Genomic DNA, 14196 nt, shown 5'->3' on the forward strand with positions numbered 1-14196 from the left:
AGAGGCTTCGGTACCGGTACCCGCCCCGGCACGCGGACCCGCCAGCACCGACACCCGCCCCGACACCGGGAGGGGCTTCGGCACCGGTACCTGCCCCTGGACCCGCCCGGCAGCGGGATCCGCCCCCGCGGGGACCCGCCCGCCCCGGCGAGACGGCACCGGCCCTTGGGGAGCCAAACGGGGGCTTTGGGAAGGCTCCACACCCTCCAGCTCCCTCCCTCGTCCCCAAGGCCAGAGGAGCTGGAGCCGGGGCCGTGCCGAGCACCCGAGTACCGGCCCCACGGGCTGCAACGGGACAGAACCCCCTCCTCAGAAACGAGGCGACACCAGTACCGTCAGGCTACCATTTATTGTAAAAGGCCAGCGGTACCCGCAGCGCCCTGAGCGGGCTCGGCCGGGGCACCACGAGGTATTTAAAAGTGCTATTTACATCAGGTGCCAGGGTCCATCCCGCTGCCGGGACCCCCCCTCTGCCCCACTCCCCCCCAACCATCAGTAAAAGCTCGTCGTGGTCCCCTGTGCCCCACTTTGCCCCCGGCACTGCCCAGGGCCCGGGATGGAGTGGCTCGTGGCCAGCGTGGGTGGCACATCCGTGCCCGGGGCACAACCCATGTGGCAGGCCCCGCGCTTGCCCATGGTGAGGATGCCGGCGGCGTGGTTGCCGGAGCCGTGCAGCAGGCGGTAGAGCCGGCTCTGGAAGGCCGGCGGGACGCTCTTCCTCTTGCCCAGCGTGAGGATGCCGGCGGCGTGGTTGCCCATGCCGTGCAGCAGCTCGTAGATGCGGCAGGAGCAGGTCTTCTGCCGGCAGCACTCAGGAACGTTCTGCCGGGCAGCAACCAGGGAGCAGAACAGCAGCAGGAGGCAAAATGCTCCACGGAGCTGCCGGAGCAGGGACCGCCGTTAGCACCTGAGTGACTGGGCTGCTCTGCCAGGATGCCCAACCTCCGACGGGGACGGAGCCGCTGTCGTATGGGGACAGGGCTGTGCCCCATGAGGGTGGCAGCTCAGGGTGCTGGGAGACTTGGCAGTCCTGCTCCTCCCTCCCCATCCAGCCCTGCAATTCCTGGTTCCTTCCCGCAGCAGGACAGAGCTGCAGGTGTCCTGGCTCGGCACGGGGCAACACCACCCTCCCGCACTGCGGATGCTGTGGGAGGTGCAGTGAGAGCCCCGTGCTCAGCCCGCGCCGCTGCCCACACTGGGCGCCCTGCAGCCCGCAGCCTCCTCTCCCACCGGCATCGCCCCCAGTCCCGCTTCCCTCCTGCTCCCCGGGGCTGCTCCAGCCAATGCAGCAGCCGGGGCCTCGTCCCCCTTGGGAGCTGCTGCTTGTCCCGGCCCCACCTTGGTGCTCGGAGCCTCCATCCTTCCCGGGCGTCTTCAGGTGGCCGAGTGGCGCTGGGACATGACCCGCTGGAGCCGAGCAGCAGAGGTGCCCTGAGCCACCAGTGCCCACGGGCCTTTATAGGGGGCCACCCCCCGCCAGCCCCGGCCTGGCGGGCCCCGCACAATAGAGCTGCCAAAAATACCCGGTGGCGGAGGGGCCGGTCTCCGGGCGACGCGCACGCTTTGTTCCCGGTAGCTCGGAGACGGGCCGGGCCTTTCCCCTCATTTGCAGCTCCGCATTGTGCGGGACGGCGCGGGGCAGCGCGGGACGGCAGCGCTAATGAGGCCGTAATTGCCGGCAGAGTCGTGGCCGGAAGGTCAGCGCCGAGCGGACGCGGCGGCTCTGCTGTCGCCCGCCAGCTCCGGGCGACGGCATCTCCGGCTCCGTCCTTGGGGCCCCATTAGGCTAATTGCTGCTGCTGTGCAGAGGCTGGATGTGGTGCCTGGGGCCTTGCAAGCACCTGAGTCCTGAGATGGGGGGGACCCTCCAGCAGGGTGGGCCGTGGGGACCCCCGGCACCCCCGGGACCTCGCTCCATGGGTGGACACAGGCGGGAGCTCACAGGAGCCGGGGTGGACGGGAACAAAGATGTTCCCTTTGGCCACGGCAGCGTCCCCGCTCCAGGACCTGCATCCCTGTGGATGCTGCGGGCCGTGCCGGAGCGCTCGCCGCAGGCCCCGGTGCCATCGTCAGCAGGTGGCCGTGTCGCCGCCTCCGTCGGCTTCGGGGATGGGCTCCAGCGGGGCCCCGCGCGGCCGGGGGGGCTCGGGCGAGGCGGCGCCGTTCCTGCCGATGCCGCACGCCTGTCCCGCATTGTGGATCTGCCACAGGTTGTCCAGCGCCTCCGCCTTGGCGTGCTTGAGCAGGTCGGCTTGGCCCTGCAGCCGTGCGGTGAGAGCGTCAGGGCTCAGCCGGGGGCTGCACCACGATGCCGCCCACCCGCGCGCATGGCAGGATCCCGGCTGCATCCCGCAGAGGCAGCGGGATGCAGGACGTGGGAGCATCCCGGAGCGCGGGAGCGCTGCTGCATCCCTGCGCTGCCGGACGCCCCCGCGTGCCGCGGGCCCCGCGCGCGCCCCCCGTGCTCACACCTTCAGCACGGTGATGTTCCAGGCGAAGCTCTCCAGCGCCTTCTGCAGCTTGCGGCCCCGCAGCCCCTCCTTGGCCTCGATGCGGTGCAGCTCCTTGTGGAAGTCCATGCCTGGGGGGCAGAGCCGCACTCAGCCCCCCACGCGTGGGGGCTGCCCGGCCCCACGGGGGCTGCGCTCTGTCCACCCCACGTGACACAGTCACACGAGGCTCCCCCGTGAGCTGCTCTCCCCCACCGTGACTCAACCACCCGCCAGCCCCCGCGCCGGCTGCTCCCAGCACCGGGAATCACCAGCAGCGTCGCGGGACGCAGAGCCCCTTGTCCCTCCCCACGTGTCCCAGCGCCCCCCAAGTCCCCATGGACCAGGGCAGCCACGGCCGTGCATGGGGCAGGGTGACAGGGCAGGCTGCCAGGAGCACCTGCGCGTGGGCTCCGTGCGCCGGCGCTCCTGCCCGCTCCGTTCCTGCTGCTGCTAATTATACCCCGCGTTTGGCAGCTAATGACTCCGCTCCGCTTCTGCGCCTGCCTCCCCCGCGCGCTCCTCCCGCTGCTGCCCCCCGTCCCCGCCGCCCTGCGCGGGGGTCCCGGGGAGCGCGGCGGGCGCCGCGGGGCACCCACCTGCCTGCTGCGCCTGCAGGAGCTTGCCGTGCACGGCGTCCGCCGACTCGATGAGCGTGCGGCTCGTCTGGATCATCTGCGGGAGGGGAGCGGGTGCCGCCAGCCACGTCCCCGCGAGCCGGGGTGCTCGGCCGGCCACGCGCCCACCCCTGCTCCCCGTGGTGCCGCATCCCCAAGGCTCCCTTGGTTATTAACGGGATCCAGGCAGGACCGCAGCGCTGTGCGCACACGGGGGGTCCGTGTCGCTGCAGCCACTGCCGCACCGGTGACGGCGGCACCGTTTCTTACCGTCTCGTAGGCGGTGAGGACCTTGCGCAGCAGCTCGGGGATGGGGCCCTGGGCCTCCATGGGCGGGTAGCGCTCGGCCAGGTTGAGGGTGACGCTGGGCGCGCTGTCGCTGTGCAGCAGCCACGCGGCCACCGTGAGGATGCACTGCTTCATGTTGGCGGCCGGCGTGAGCCCGCAGAGCTCCTTGAATGAGACCAGCGCGTTCTGCGGGCAGACACCGGCGTCAGGTCCTACGGGAGGGACCGGGGGCTCCGGCTCCTCGCTGCCCACCCGATCCTGCATCCCGCATCCCGCATCCCGCATCCTGCATCCCGCCTCCCCCCGGTACCTGCACATTCTCCCGCAGGTCGGTGGCCTCCCGCAGAGGCTGGGTGGCCGTGCGGAACACCTCGTCGATGGCCTTGATGCCGGTGGCCTTGGTGGAGGTGTACTCGCGCACGCGGCGGCCGCGGCGCCCCGACAGCCCCCGGCGCTGCCCCTTGCCGCCGCCGCGGCGGTCCGTGATGGCCACGTGCACGAAGAGGGTGGCGTGGGGCAGCGGCTCCCCGGACAGCGCCTGCAGCGGCACGTGCCGGTAGCCGGGCTGCAGGCACTCGAAGGGGATGGTGTACTGCGCGATGAACTCGTCGCCGATGTAGTCGTCGTCCAGCACCACGAAGCGCAGCACGGCCAGCTCCGGCAGGTTCACCTGGAACTCCAGGCTCTCGTCGAACACCGGGTTGTCCCCGCTCTGCAGGGCCGTCTTGGTGCGGTGCTCGGCGCAGTCGGCCGGGATGCCGTGGATCTCGGCGCACACGTAGGGCTCCACCACCTCCCCCTTGGCCCCCGAGCCCTTGGGCTTGGGCAGGTTCTGCCCGCTGATGACCTTGAGGTGCAGGAGCTGCGCGGGCACCCCGGGCAGGGAGTCCTTGGCGTTGGCACTGAAGTAGGACACCTCCTCCCGCATGATGGCGGGCCGGAGCACGTAGCCGCAGGCGCCGTTCTGCCGGAACCAGCCCGCGTTGAGGTCCATCATGAGCCCCGGCGTCTGGTAGTTCATGGCCACCATCTGGCAGCCGCACTTCCAGAAGTCCTGCGGGTTCATGTTGCTGGCGTCGATGCGCATGGGGCTGGGGTAGACGCGCGAGAGGAAGCGCTTGTTGTAGCTCACGAGCTCGGCGGGGCACTCGCTGGCGAAGCGCCCGGCCTCCACCTCGCTGAAGGAGCAGAGCTGCCAGTAGCGCTGCGCGCGCCGCGAGCCCTCGAAGCCGCGGAAGGCCACGGCCTGGCACAGGCTCACGAGCTCCGAGAGCTCGCGGCTCAGGCGCAGGCGGCGCGGGCCGCCCTCGGGCTCGTCGCCGCCCGGCCGCCGCGCCGGCCCCCAGCCCTCGTCCTCGTCCGACACGTCGCCCTCGCTGTCCTCGCAGCCCGGCGGCAGCTTCTTGCCCTTGATGAGGATGCGGCCCTTGAGGCGCTCCGGCGAGGGCAGGAAAGACTCGGCGGGGTCGGGCGGCTCCACGTAGAGCTTCTCGCCCAGCGTCTTGCGCAGGCAGCGGGCGGCCAGGCGCTGCTGCGCGGCCGAGCAGCGCACCACGAGGCACAGGATGAGCGGGTACGCGGAGGCGGCGAACGCGTGCTGCTCCAGCAGCCCCACCACGGCGCGGAAGGGCACGCCGGAGGCGGCCGAGGGGCCGGTGTAGACCACGGGCTCGCCGTCGGGGCCGTCCCACAGCACCAGCTCGATGCTGCGGCAGCCCGAGCCCAGCGCGCTGACGTAGCCGCCGATGTCCGAGCGGCCCCAGAAGTTGTCCTCGAGCAGGCAGGCGCTGTGCGCCGAGCTGATGTAGTAGTGCGAGAGCGGCTGCGCCATGTCCTGGCACACCGTGCGGTGCTGCGGGTCGAAGATGGAGCACTCGGAGGAGAGCAGGTAGCGCGTGAAGCCGTCGATGGCCAGGTAGCCCTTCTCGCGGCCCTCCTTGGAGGGCTCGTACTTGCTCACGATCTCCCAGCACTTCTCCTCCGTCACGCCCTCCATGCCCTGCTCCACCTCCAGGAACATCAGCAGGTCCTTCAGGGCCAGGTACTCCTTGTTGCTGGAGAACTGCACCAGCAGGAAGAAGATCTCGGGCCGCGTGCAGAGCTCGCAATAGGCCTCCACGAAGAGGTCGCAGGCCACCTCCGCGCCCACGCGGTCGCTCGCTTTCTGCAGCTCCTTGAACTTCAGCTCGATGGTGGAGGCCTTCATGCCCGGGTTCAGGGCCTTGATGAGCTGCACGGCCCGGGACACGGGGATGAGGCCAGACTTCTCCAGGTCGGCGAGGTCGAACACAGAGGAGATCCAGGAGGTCCGGAGGCTGGGGTGGCCGGTCCCCAGCGCTTCGGGTGTGTGTTTCCCATAGGACACCAGGTACCGCAGCCCCATCACCCAGGCACTCACCACGTCGGCAGAGCTGGCCACCAGGTCCAGGGACTCGTAGTTGTCTCCGTAGATGATGGAGAAGGCGCACTCGTCCGGGAACTGGTCGGAGAGGCCGTTGCTGCGCAGGATGGGGGTCTTCTTGCCCATGCGCACCTCCTTGACCGACTTGATCTCAATCTTGGCCTTCTCCGAGTCCTTCTTGGAGGGCTCCCAGCGCACGGAGCGCATGTCGGAGTCCAGCACGAAGAAGCGGCTGTACATGCGGGAGTTGGAGCGCACCTTCTTGAGCTCGCAGCCCTCCAGCATGAAGGAGATGCAGGCGGCCGCGCTGTTGATCTTGCGGTCGTTGGGCATGGTGCTGAAGGACACCGTCTTCTTCTTCTGCGCAGACCGCTGCCGAGAGCCATCCTGCCGGGCGGGAGAAGGGAGCAGAGCCGTGAGAGACGGTACCGAGTGAGAGGGAAAAGCCATGAGCCCCCCGGCCCTGGGCGCATGGGGACCCTCTGCTCCTCATTCCGGGGACACGCAGCGGAAAACAGGGACAGCCGTGGGGCCGCGCTCCTCAGTGCCATGAGCAGCCCCGGGAGCTGCTCCTGCCACAGCCTCCCCCATTGCTCACCGGCCTGGCTTATTATAACTCTGCTTCCTTCCTTCCTTCCTTCCTGCTGCCGGCCTTGAGCCGGATCCTGCCCGCTCTGCGGGAATGCTGGAGCAGGGATGCAGCACTGCGGCCCCATGGCCCCATGGTGTGCCTGGCCCCACAGCGTGCCGGCCCTATGGCACATCCATATTCCCATGGCGTGCCCAGGCCCACAGCATGCCAGCCCTATGGCACATCCATGTCCCCATGGCATACTCGGCCCCATGGCACATCCGTATTCCCATGGCGTGCCCAGCCCCGCCGCATTCCCGGTCCGCGCTGCCTCCCAGGGACGGAAGGGGGCCGCGTGCCACCACGCGGAGCTGGACAGGGCCAGGATGGAGCCGGGGGGAGCGAGGGGGAACAGCAGGGCTGGCAGCATATTATGGGATGGAATTCATTAAGCGGGGCAGCGGGGAGGAGGGTTAATCCACTTCTTTAAGCTTTCGGTGAGTCACCTCTAATCCGGTGGCGGCTGCGGCACGGGTGGCTCTGCCCAGCTGCCTGCGCTGGGGGCCGCGGTCACCCCAAGCACTTTCCCATCACTGTCACCCAGCTGCCAGCTGCTTTTTGTCCCATTGGGGCTGGATGGATCCCCATGGGCCCAGAAACCACCACCTAAGGGTGCTGGAGACACGGGGGAGCAGGATAGGTCATGAGGGCAGGGGGGACGGACCCGGACATGGACACGGAGCATCCCACCAGGCCGAGCTGTGGGATGCAGCACCAGGATGCAGGATGCTGATGGGGGATACGGCCCCGGTGGGGAAGCGGGCGCAGGCCAGCGCCGCGCTCCCCATTGCAGCAATCTGAGCTCGCCGCTGCGCGGGACCCCCCTGCGCCGGCCCCCGCCCAGCCCGAGCACCCCACCCCGGCACTCGCCTCCGGGCCCGCGGCACAAAACAGGAAACCCATCCGGAAAGGAAGCGCGGGGCGGGGGGCCGCGCGGCGAGCGGCTGCCGGGACCTGCCGCCAGCTGCACCGGGGCCACCTGCGCCCTCCGCCGCGGCCTCGCGCCCGCCCGGACCCCCGGCAGACCCCGCGTGGGCGCAGCCGGACGCGCTCCGGGCCACCCCGTCTCCATCCCGGTCCCGTCTGGGGATTCTGCAGCAGCCCCGGCTGCAGCTCGCTGCCCATCGTGGCTGTGTGGGGCTCGCGCAGCCCCGCGCGCTGCTCGGCTCGGCCCCTCTGCGTGCAGGTCCCGATGGCAGTGCCCGCGCGTGGCCTCGCTCCTGCAGCCCCTGCTCCCGCGCGGAGGGAGGAAGAGCCAAACCGGCAGCTCGTGACTGAGCGCCCTGCAGGCCTGGGGATGCTCCGCGAGGCGCGCGGGCCCCGGGGCTCTGCTAAGGCGATGAGCAGAACAGCAGCGCAGGCGGGAGGCCACGGGGATGGCAGCCGGAGGAGCGTCCTGCTGCTGGGGACTGCACGTGCCAGGGCTGCCCGCGCGGCGAAGCCGAGCGAAGCGCTGGGAGCGCGGGAAGCGCCGCGGCCGCAGCCGCCCTCCCTTCCCATCCCATCCCACGGTGTAGCAGCTCGTGATGGCCGGGACAGAGGAACTGAAAGCAGCCGGGGCCGAGGAGTCCGGCAAAACCCGCAGTGCTGCAGCCAGGGCAGCGGCGTCGGCACCGGCAGGACCCCGCGTTTGACCTGCCCCGGAGGGCAGCGAGGACACGTGGGCTCCCCGTGGCGGCTGCTGCTGCTCCGGGCACCTGCAGAGCGGGCAGATGGCACCGGGGCTGGCCTGGCACAGGCACTGCCACATGCTGCAGCAGCCAGGAGCGGAGCCCGCACTGCCCCAGCCCTTGGCACCGCTCCACTCCCAGGGAGGAAGCTGGGAACGGCTCCTCCTGTGGGGATACGGGGCTGCCAGGCGCCCCACGGTTGCTTCAAGCCAGTCTGGCTCTGGACGGGTGATTCGTGCTGTCGGATTCACTCCCACAGCCCTTTCTGGAAACCCAGAAAATAACGGAGCCTTCGACTCTTCCCACTCCTGTTTCCAGCACTGCGGTGCTCCCTGCACGGCTCGGGGCAGCAGGGCCAGGGCCACGGGAGGACGGCAGCTGGCCCGGGATGCTTGACCTCCTTTGCGGCCGTGTCCTCTCCCGCAGCGCTGCCCAGGCCACGCGACCTCTGCGTGAGGCCAAATCCCACGGTGACGCACACGGGGCCGCGCACAGCCCGGCGCGGAGGCGAGCGGAGGGGGACGGCCGGGCCCCTGGGCCCACGGGCTGCAGCACAGCAGAGTCCAGCAGCTCCCGGCACCAGGGGACCCGCCAGGTCCCGGGATGCCGGGCACTCAGCCAGGCCTCGGCAGTCACCAAGGGGCTGGGAGCAGCGTGGGAATCCCCGGGAAAGCTGCTTGCCGTGGTGACACGCGGCACATCTCTGCCTGCACCGAGAGTGTGGGGACAAATGGCCCCTGGGGGCAGCGCGGCCACCGTGCCCCATGGCACGGAGGTGGCAGCGAGGTGCCTGGCCCGGCACGCGGAGCAGCCCACACACCAGTATTAATAGCCGTGCAGCTCTAGCAGCTTAAAATAGGCTGCCGGGAGCGGGGGGTGGCTCCAGGCTATGGAGACCTATTGTGTGAGCAGTGACGCTGGCGCCGCGCAGCGCGGGGGTCTCCTTTGGAAAACCCCGTCCACCCCGCGGCCCATGGGAGCGGGAGACCCCGGCGTTTCCCCGGCCGCACCGCAGCCCTGCACGAGGGAGCTCCCTGAGCCTGGCTCCGGTGCACGATCCTGCTCAGAGCAGAAAGCAGGAGCGCCTGTGAGCTCCGGCCCAGGCAGCACCCACGGGTGCCCCGCGCAGGACGGGCCGATGCTGCGATGCAGTTTGCACCGTGGGAGGAGTGTGTGGATGAGGGGGCACCATGGGGCACCTCAGAGACCCCTGGAAGGACAGGACAGGCCTGGGACACACAAAGCCCAGGCCGGGCTGTGCCCACAGCGGGCTGGAGGGATCCGAGCGGAGCAGCCTTCGGTGCCCAGCCAGGAACCTGCCGCGATTTGAGGTGGGAGCAGCGCCCAGAGGAGCCGGGCTGCTCCGGGAGAGGATGGACGGACGGTGCTGAGCAGAACCGAGACCGGGCCGGGCCGGGCGGAGGCCTCTTCCCGCGGGGCCCGGCCCGGGGCTCGGCGGGGCTGAATCCCCCCCAGGTGCCAGGGAGGCGCCGGGAGCCCCTTCCCCGCCGGGCGGCGCGGGGGCGGCCGCAGCTGGGGCGGGGGCCGCTTCCCGGGGGGCGGTTGTGGGGATCGGTTGTGCCGGATACCGGGGGCGGTTCCCGGGGAGGGAGCCCGGGGGGCCGGGGCCGCTCTCACCTTCATGATGCTCGCGCGGGGCGCGGCGGGCGCGGGGCTCCGCTCCGCCGAGTCCTCGCGGCTGCTGCTGCCCGAGCCCGAGCCGGGGCTGCCGCCGCCGCCGCCGCTGCCGCGGGGCCCGTTGGGCAGCGGCGGAGCGGGGCGGGGCGAGCCGGGCGGCGGGGCGCCCCGGGGCCCCTCCGCCATCCCCGCGGCCTCGGGGCAGCGGCCGCCGCGGGGCCCCGGGCGCCCCGGTGCCTGCGCCCGCCGCCGCCACCGCCGCTGCTGCGGGCTCAGTGGCGGAGCGGGCGGGAGGCGGCGCGGCCGGGGGGAGGGCCGGGGGCGGGGACGGCGGCGGAGCGGCCCCCCCGGGCTGCAGCGGCGGCGAGCGGGGTCGGGCCCCGGCGCCCCGGGACTTGTCGCCGCCACCGCCGCCGCTTCCCGGGGCCCCCCAGGCAGCCTGGGCCTCCCCCCTGCACTGGGCACCCGGCCAAGGGTGCACCTGCCACCGGGCACCAAACCTGGCACCCAAACCCAGCCCTCACCCTGTATCCTGCCACTGGGCACCCAAACCTGGCATCCAAACCCAGCCGTCACCCTGCATCCTGCCACCAGGCACCCAAACCCAGCATCTCATTCCTAACGCACATCCTGGGCCTAAAGCCAGAACCCAAACCCAGGCACCCAACCCAGCCTGCACCCTGCACCCTGGTCCTGCCTAGCGTTGTCCGCACCGGCCCAGGTTATTGACAGCAGCCCGAGCAGTGTCACTCACCTGCCAGGGACACAGCGAGGGAGGGAGGCTGGGACAAGCCCAGGAGCCCCTTCCTTGGGCAGGAGGGGCCCAAGGCAGGTGCAAAAGTGACTCCCTTTTCTCCTCACCCCCATCCCCTGGCCACATCAGCACTGGGCACCCCAATAACCATGGGTCCATTGGACAGCTCGCCCAGCTCCCATCCTTGCTGGGCCACCCAGTCCACACCATTTCTCCCTCTGCCTGGAGCAGGATTTTTGCTCCGGGCTTTTCTCCCCATAGGAGCAGGCAGAGGCCCCGGCTCACTCGGCTTTCCCGGCCTGGCTCCAGGACAGGCACCGAATGGGTTAAACATCCACAGCTGTCCCTGCACCGGGCCCTGGTACCCGCCACCAGCTTGGGACCTTCATGATGGGGGCTGTCATCACCAAAGCTCCTAATGGGGATTAAAAAACACACTGCTCGAGCCCAGAGCACAGCCCTTTATTTATTGCAGAGGGATAATCCTCCTCTATTTCCTTCTTTTTATAAAAAACACATTAAAAGCAGCCCTTGCTGCAGCTCATTGTTTCCTAAGGCAGCGGAAACGCCCCAGAGCCCATTGGAGCCTGGATTAGCGGCTGCTCCTGCGCCAGCTGCTCCATCTCCGGCCCCAGCCTGGCAGGACCCCAGCAGGTTATTGGCTCCCACCGGGGCGGCCCACGGTGCCACAGCCGGGCCGGGCCGCAGGGTCCCGGGCCACCCTAGGAGATGACGGAGCTCTGGATGGCGGAGAGCAGCCGTGTGTCCCGCAGCACCCGGAGCATGGGCTGTGGGTGACCGGTGACCTCCCGCAGCCGGGCAAAGGCCCCTGGCGCCACCAGGTGCAGCCGCAGCGACCCGATGCTGCCCTTGAAGCGGAAGGACTTGTAGGTGGGGAAATCCTCCTGCAGGCAGCGATCCAGCTGCGGGAAACGGAGGTGCCTGCAGCCCCCCAGGGCCGTCCTGCCCACTGCCACCCGGGGTATCCCCGCCACATACCCCCTGGGCATCCCCACCACGTTCCCCTCCATGGGCATCCCCGCCACATGCCCCCCGCGCAGACGGTGCCGCGGGCCAGCCCGGGCGGCCGCGTGTCCTCCCGGCACCCTGTGAGCGGCGCGGGCGCGGGTGGGCAGGCAGCAGTGCCACCGCGTGGCTGCGGGCGGCCGGCACCGAGTCCCGCGCGCCGCGGGTACCTTGGAGCGCTGCTCCTCCGACAGGTCCCGCAGGCCCTGCAGCTCCACGAACACCTGGTAATGGGGGGCACCAGCCCCCGAGGAGGCGCCTGCGGGCACCGTGAGAGCATTAGACGCGTGCCGGGATGCAGCGCGGGCACCTCCAACCTCGGCACTCTCGATGGTTGCTCACCCAGCAGCGCGCTCTCCGCGCACACGTAGTCGACCAGGCGGGCGCCCGGCCACATGGCCACGGCGCGGCGCAGGCTCCGCAGGAAGCGCTCCTCGGGCACGCGCTCGCCCCGCACGCTCAGCGTCTGGCTCTCCCTGCGCACGGGCTGCACCACGGGGCACTGCCCGTGGAAGCCGGACACCCGCAGCACCTCTCCGGCACGGCGCCTGCGGGGCCAAGGCGGCGGCGTCACGGGGGCTGGCGCGGGGGCACGCGGAGCATCCACGTGCAGCGGGGCCGGGCGCACCTGTAGTGGCCAGGCCGGGCAGTAAGGACCAGCTCGTACTCGCGGCCCTCCCAGAGCTCCCCAAGCAGCACGGTGGACGCCGGCGGTGGCTCCGTGGCTGTGCAGGGCAGGAACTCGCAGAAGGCCCAGTCAGGGCAGAGCAGGAAACGGGGACTTGGCTCCTCCGGCCAGAGGTTCACGCCTAGCAGAGCTGGGTGGGCAGCAGCACCATTTAGTGGGGTCCTGGCACTCATCTGCGGCTCCTGACACCGTTGGAGAACCCCGCAGGAATGATGCATGGAGATGCCCTACTCGCTGAGCAGGGCCACGCACACCCTGCGGGACACTCACCTCCATTCACCTGGTAGAAGGGGCAGTAGATGGGGAGCCCCTTGCAGTCCCCCTGCTGCAGGGCCTCGCAGTAGAGCTGCTCCCCGCCATGCGCCGTGCCCACCACCACCACCTGCAGCTGCGGCCACAGGCGCCGCACGATGCCCTCGAAGCCGCGGGCGCACTCAGCCCGCAGCTCGGCCGCCCGGGCAGCATCGGGAGCCAGCAGGGCCTGCAGCTGGCACTGGGCACCCACAGGCAGCTCGGGACACGGGCTCAGCCGCCCCAGCTCCAGGTCGTCAGCCAGGCTGGGCCAGTCAGCGCGCAGGGCGGCCAGCGCGTCGAAGAGCTCGGAGGGCAGCGTGGCCTCCAGCACGCGCAGCCCGCGCTCCCGCAGGGCTACGAGCAGCTGCAGGCGCAGGGCTGCGGCGCGCGAGGGCAGAGCGCCCGCCTCGCCCGGCGTGCAGTACAGCGTGGGCAGGGGCCAGCCTGCTGCGGCGCGGGGGCTGCCGGGGGCCCAGCAGAACCGGGCCGTGCCACGCAGAGCCAGCACCTGCGGGAAGGCGGCACGGAGCGCGTCCAGGTAGAGCAGGGCCCCCTGTGCAGGAGGGGATGGAGTGAGCGAGACCCGAGCCCTGTGCGCCCCAAAGCCCCTGCCCGTCCCGCCTACACCCCTACCTGCAGTGGGGGGGCCGTGGCGCAGCAGCTCCACAGCAGAGCCCAGGGGCCCAGATGTGGGACAGGGACCCCCTGCACATCTGGCCCCTCCTCGGGGCTGCCTGGTGCCAGCGGGTGACTCTCCCGGAAAGTGTCTGAGTCTGCGGGACGGAAGGCGCGGGTAGAGCACGGGCCACGGCCAAGCTGCCCGTCCTGGCCCCGCCAGTCCCTCCTTGTCCGGCGCTCACCTGCAGCCGCCCCCGCGGGCAGCAGCCGCCGCAGCCGCCGCTCCTGCCCGTGTCGCACCTCGGCGCTCTGCAGCTCCAGCCGCCGCCGCTGGCAGCTCCCGGCGCGGCGCAGCGCGGCCCCGGCCACCCAGTGCCGCAGCCGCGGCGGCACCGGCAGCGCCGCCGTCACGGCCACGGCCACGGCCACGGCCACGCACAGCGCCAGGGCCGCGCACAGCGCCGCGGCCACGCACAGCGCCGGGGCGACGGGCAGCATCGCGACCCCGGCCTCCGCAGGCCCTCCGGGGGCACCGGAATCACCGTGCACCGATCCCGGGCAACGGACCCCCTGAACCGTCCCGTACTGTGCACGTAACCCGGCACCGGACCCCTCTCCTTCACCCACCGCGCACCGTGCCCCGATCCCGGGCACCGAATCCCCCTGCACCGTCCCGCACCGCGCACGGACCGCGACGCTGGATCCCTCCCGTGCACCGACCCCGAGCTCCACGCTCACCCCGACGGCGCCCGGCCGCGCGCCCGGCCCCCGGGCCCCGGTCCCGCCTGCATCGCGCCCCGTCCCGTGCACGATCCCGAGCCCCCCCGACGGCTCCGTGAGCCCGGGCCCGCCCCGGCCCGCCAGCACAGGGCGGTGACACCGGGTCCGCCCCCCCGGATATTCCGCCTCCGGCAGAAATGACGGGAAATGAGCGCGACCGCTCGCGCGCGGCCCCCCCGCCGCCGCATGGGGGTGGGAAGGGGGGAGCGGAGCAAAGCGGCCCCCCCACGCTGGCGACACCGGGGACTCTGCCCTTTCTATGAAGGAAAGGACCCCCCCGCCCCACGCGAATAGCGAGGGAG

The 14196-nt window shown here is 71.2% G+C and overlaps 3 protein-coding genes across 3 annotated transcripts; all 3 read right to left on the reverse strand.

Annotated features, from left to right (window-relative positions):
• Positions 1 to 492: 492 nt before the first annotated feature.
• Positions 493 to 1788, reverse strand: HCRT (hypocretin neuropeptide precursor). The gene is made up of 2 exons (XM_088519914.1): positions 1339 to 1788; positions 493 to 879 (listed from the first exon to the last, which is right to left on the reverse strand). The coding sequence occupies exons 1-2, from the start codon at positions 1357 to 1359 to the stop codon at positions 493 to 495; spliced, it is 408 nt and encodes a 135-aa protein (XP_088376040.1). The 5' UTR covers positions 1360 to 1788.
• A 281-nt stretch (positions 1789 to 2069) lies between these two features.
• On the reverse strand, positions 2070 to 9920 carry LOC104579064 (inactive phospholipase C-like protein 2). The gene is made up of 6 exons (XM_088519857.1): positions 9735 to 9920; positions 3705 to 6182; positions 3377 to 3580; positions 3089 to 3164; positions 2472 to 2581; positions 2070 to 2258 (listed from the first exon to the last, which is right to left on the reverse strand). The coding sequence occupies exons 1-6, from the start codon at positions 9918 to 9920 to the stop codon at positions 2070 to 2072; spliced, it is 3243 nt and encodes a 1080-aa protein (XP_088375983.1).
• Positions 9921 to 11198: 1278 nt separating this feature from the next.
• GHDC (GH3 domain containing) lies at positions 11199 to 13612 on the reverse strand. Its single transcript, XM_088519915.1, has 7 exons — positions 13357 to 13612; positions 13130 to 13269; positions 12473 to 13049; positions 12143 to 12332; positions 11857 to 12062; positions 11685 to 11773; positions 11199 to 11411 (listed from the first exon to the last, which is right to left on the reverse strand). Exons 1-7 carry the CDS (start codon positions 13610 to 13612, stop codon positions 11211 to 11213), a joined length of 1659 nt encoding a protein of 552 aa, XP_088376041.1. The 3' UTR covers positions 11199 to 11210.
• Between the last annotated feature and the right edge of the window lie 584 nt (positions 13613 to 14196).

The sequence above is a fragment of the Tinamus guttatus genome, unplaced genomic scaffold (genome assembly GCF_059628265.1).
Source record: "Tinamus guttatus ecotype Peru unplaced genomic scaffold, ASM5962826v1 Tinamus_guttatus_pri_ptg000075l, whole genome shotgun sequence".
NCBI classification, from domain to species: domain Eukaryota; kingdom Metazoa; phylum Chordata; class Aves; order Tinamiformes; family Tinamidae; genus Tinamus; species Tinamus guttatus.

Excerpts from the sequence above, each read along its gene's own strand:
- HCRT (XM_088519914.1), bottom strand. The coding sequence starts at position 1,359 with ATGGAGGCTCCGAGCACCAAG. Across the intron at positions 880-1,338 it reads TGGAGGCTCCGAGCACCAAG|CTCCGTGGAGCATTTTGCCT; the intron begins GTGGGGCCGGGA and ends CTGCTCCGGCAG.
- LOC104579064 (XM_088519857.1), bottom strand. The coding sequence starts at position 9,920 with ATGGCGGAGGGGCCCCGGGGCGCCCCGCCGCCCGGCTCGCCCCGCCCC. Across the intron at positions 3,165-3,376 it reads TCCTCACCGCCTACGAGACG|ATGATCCAGACGAGCCGCAC; the intron begins GTAAGAAACGGT and ends CCCCTCCCGCAG. Across the intron at positions 2,259-2,471 it reads GGAACATCACCGTGCTGAAG|GGCCAAGCCGACCTGCTCAA; the intron begins GTGTGAGCACGG and ends GCACGGCTGCAG.
- GHDC (XM_088519915.1), bottom strand. The coding sequence starts at position 13,612 with ATGCTGCCCGTCGCCCCGGCGCTGTGCGTGGCCGCGGCGCTGTGCGCG. Across the intron at positions 13,050-13,129 it reads CCACGGCCCCCCCACTGCAG|GGGGCCCTGCTCTACCTGGA; the intron begins GTAGGGGTGTAG and ends CCTCCTGCACAG. Across the intron at positions 11,774-11,856 it reads CGCGGAGAGCGCGCTGCTGG|GCGCCTCCTCGGGGGCTGGT; the intron begins GTGAGCAACCAT and ends CGGTGCCCGCAG.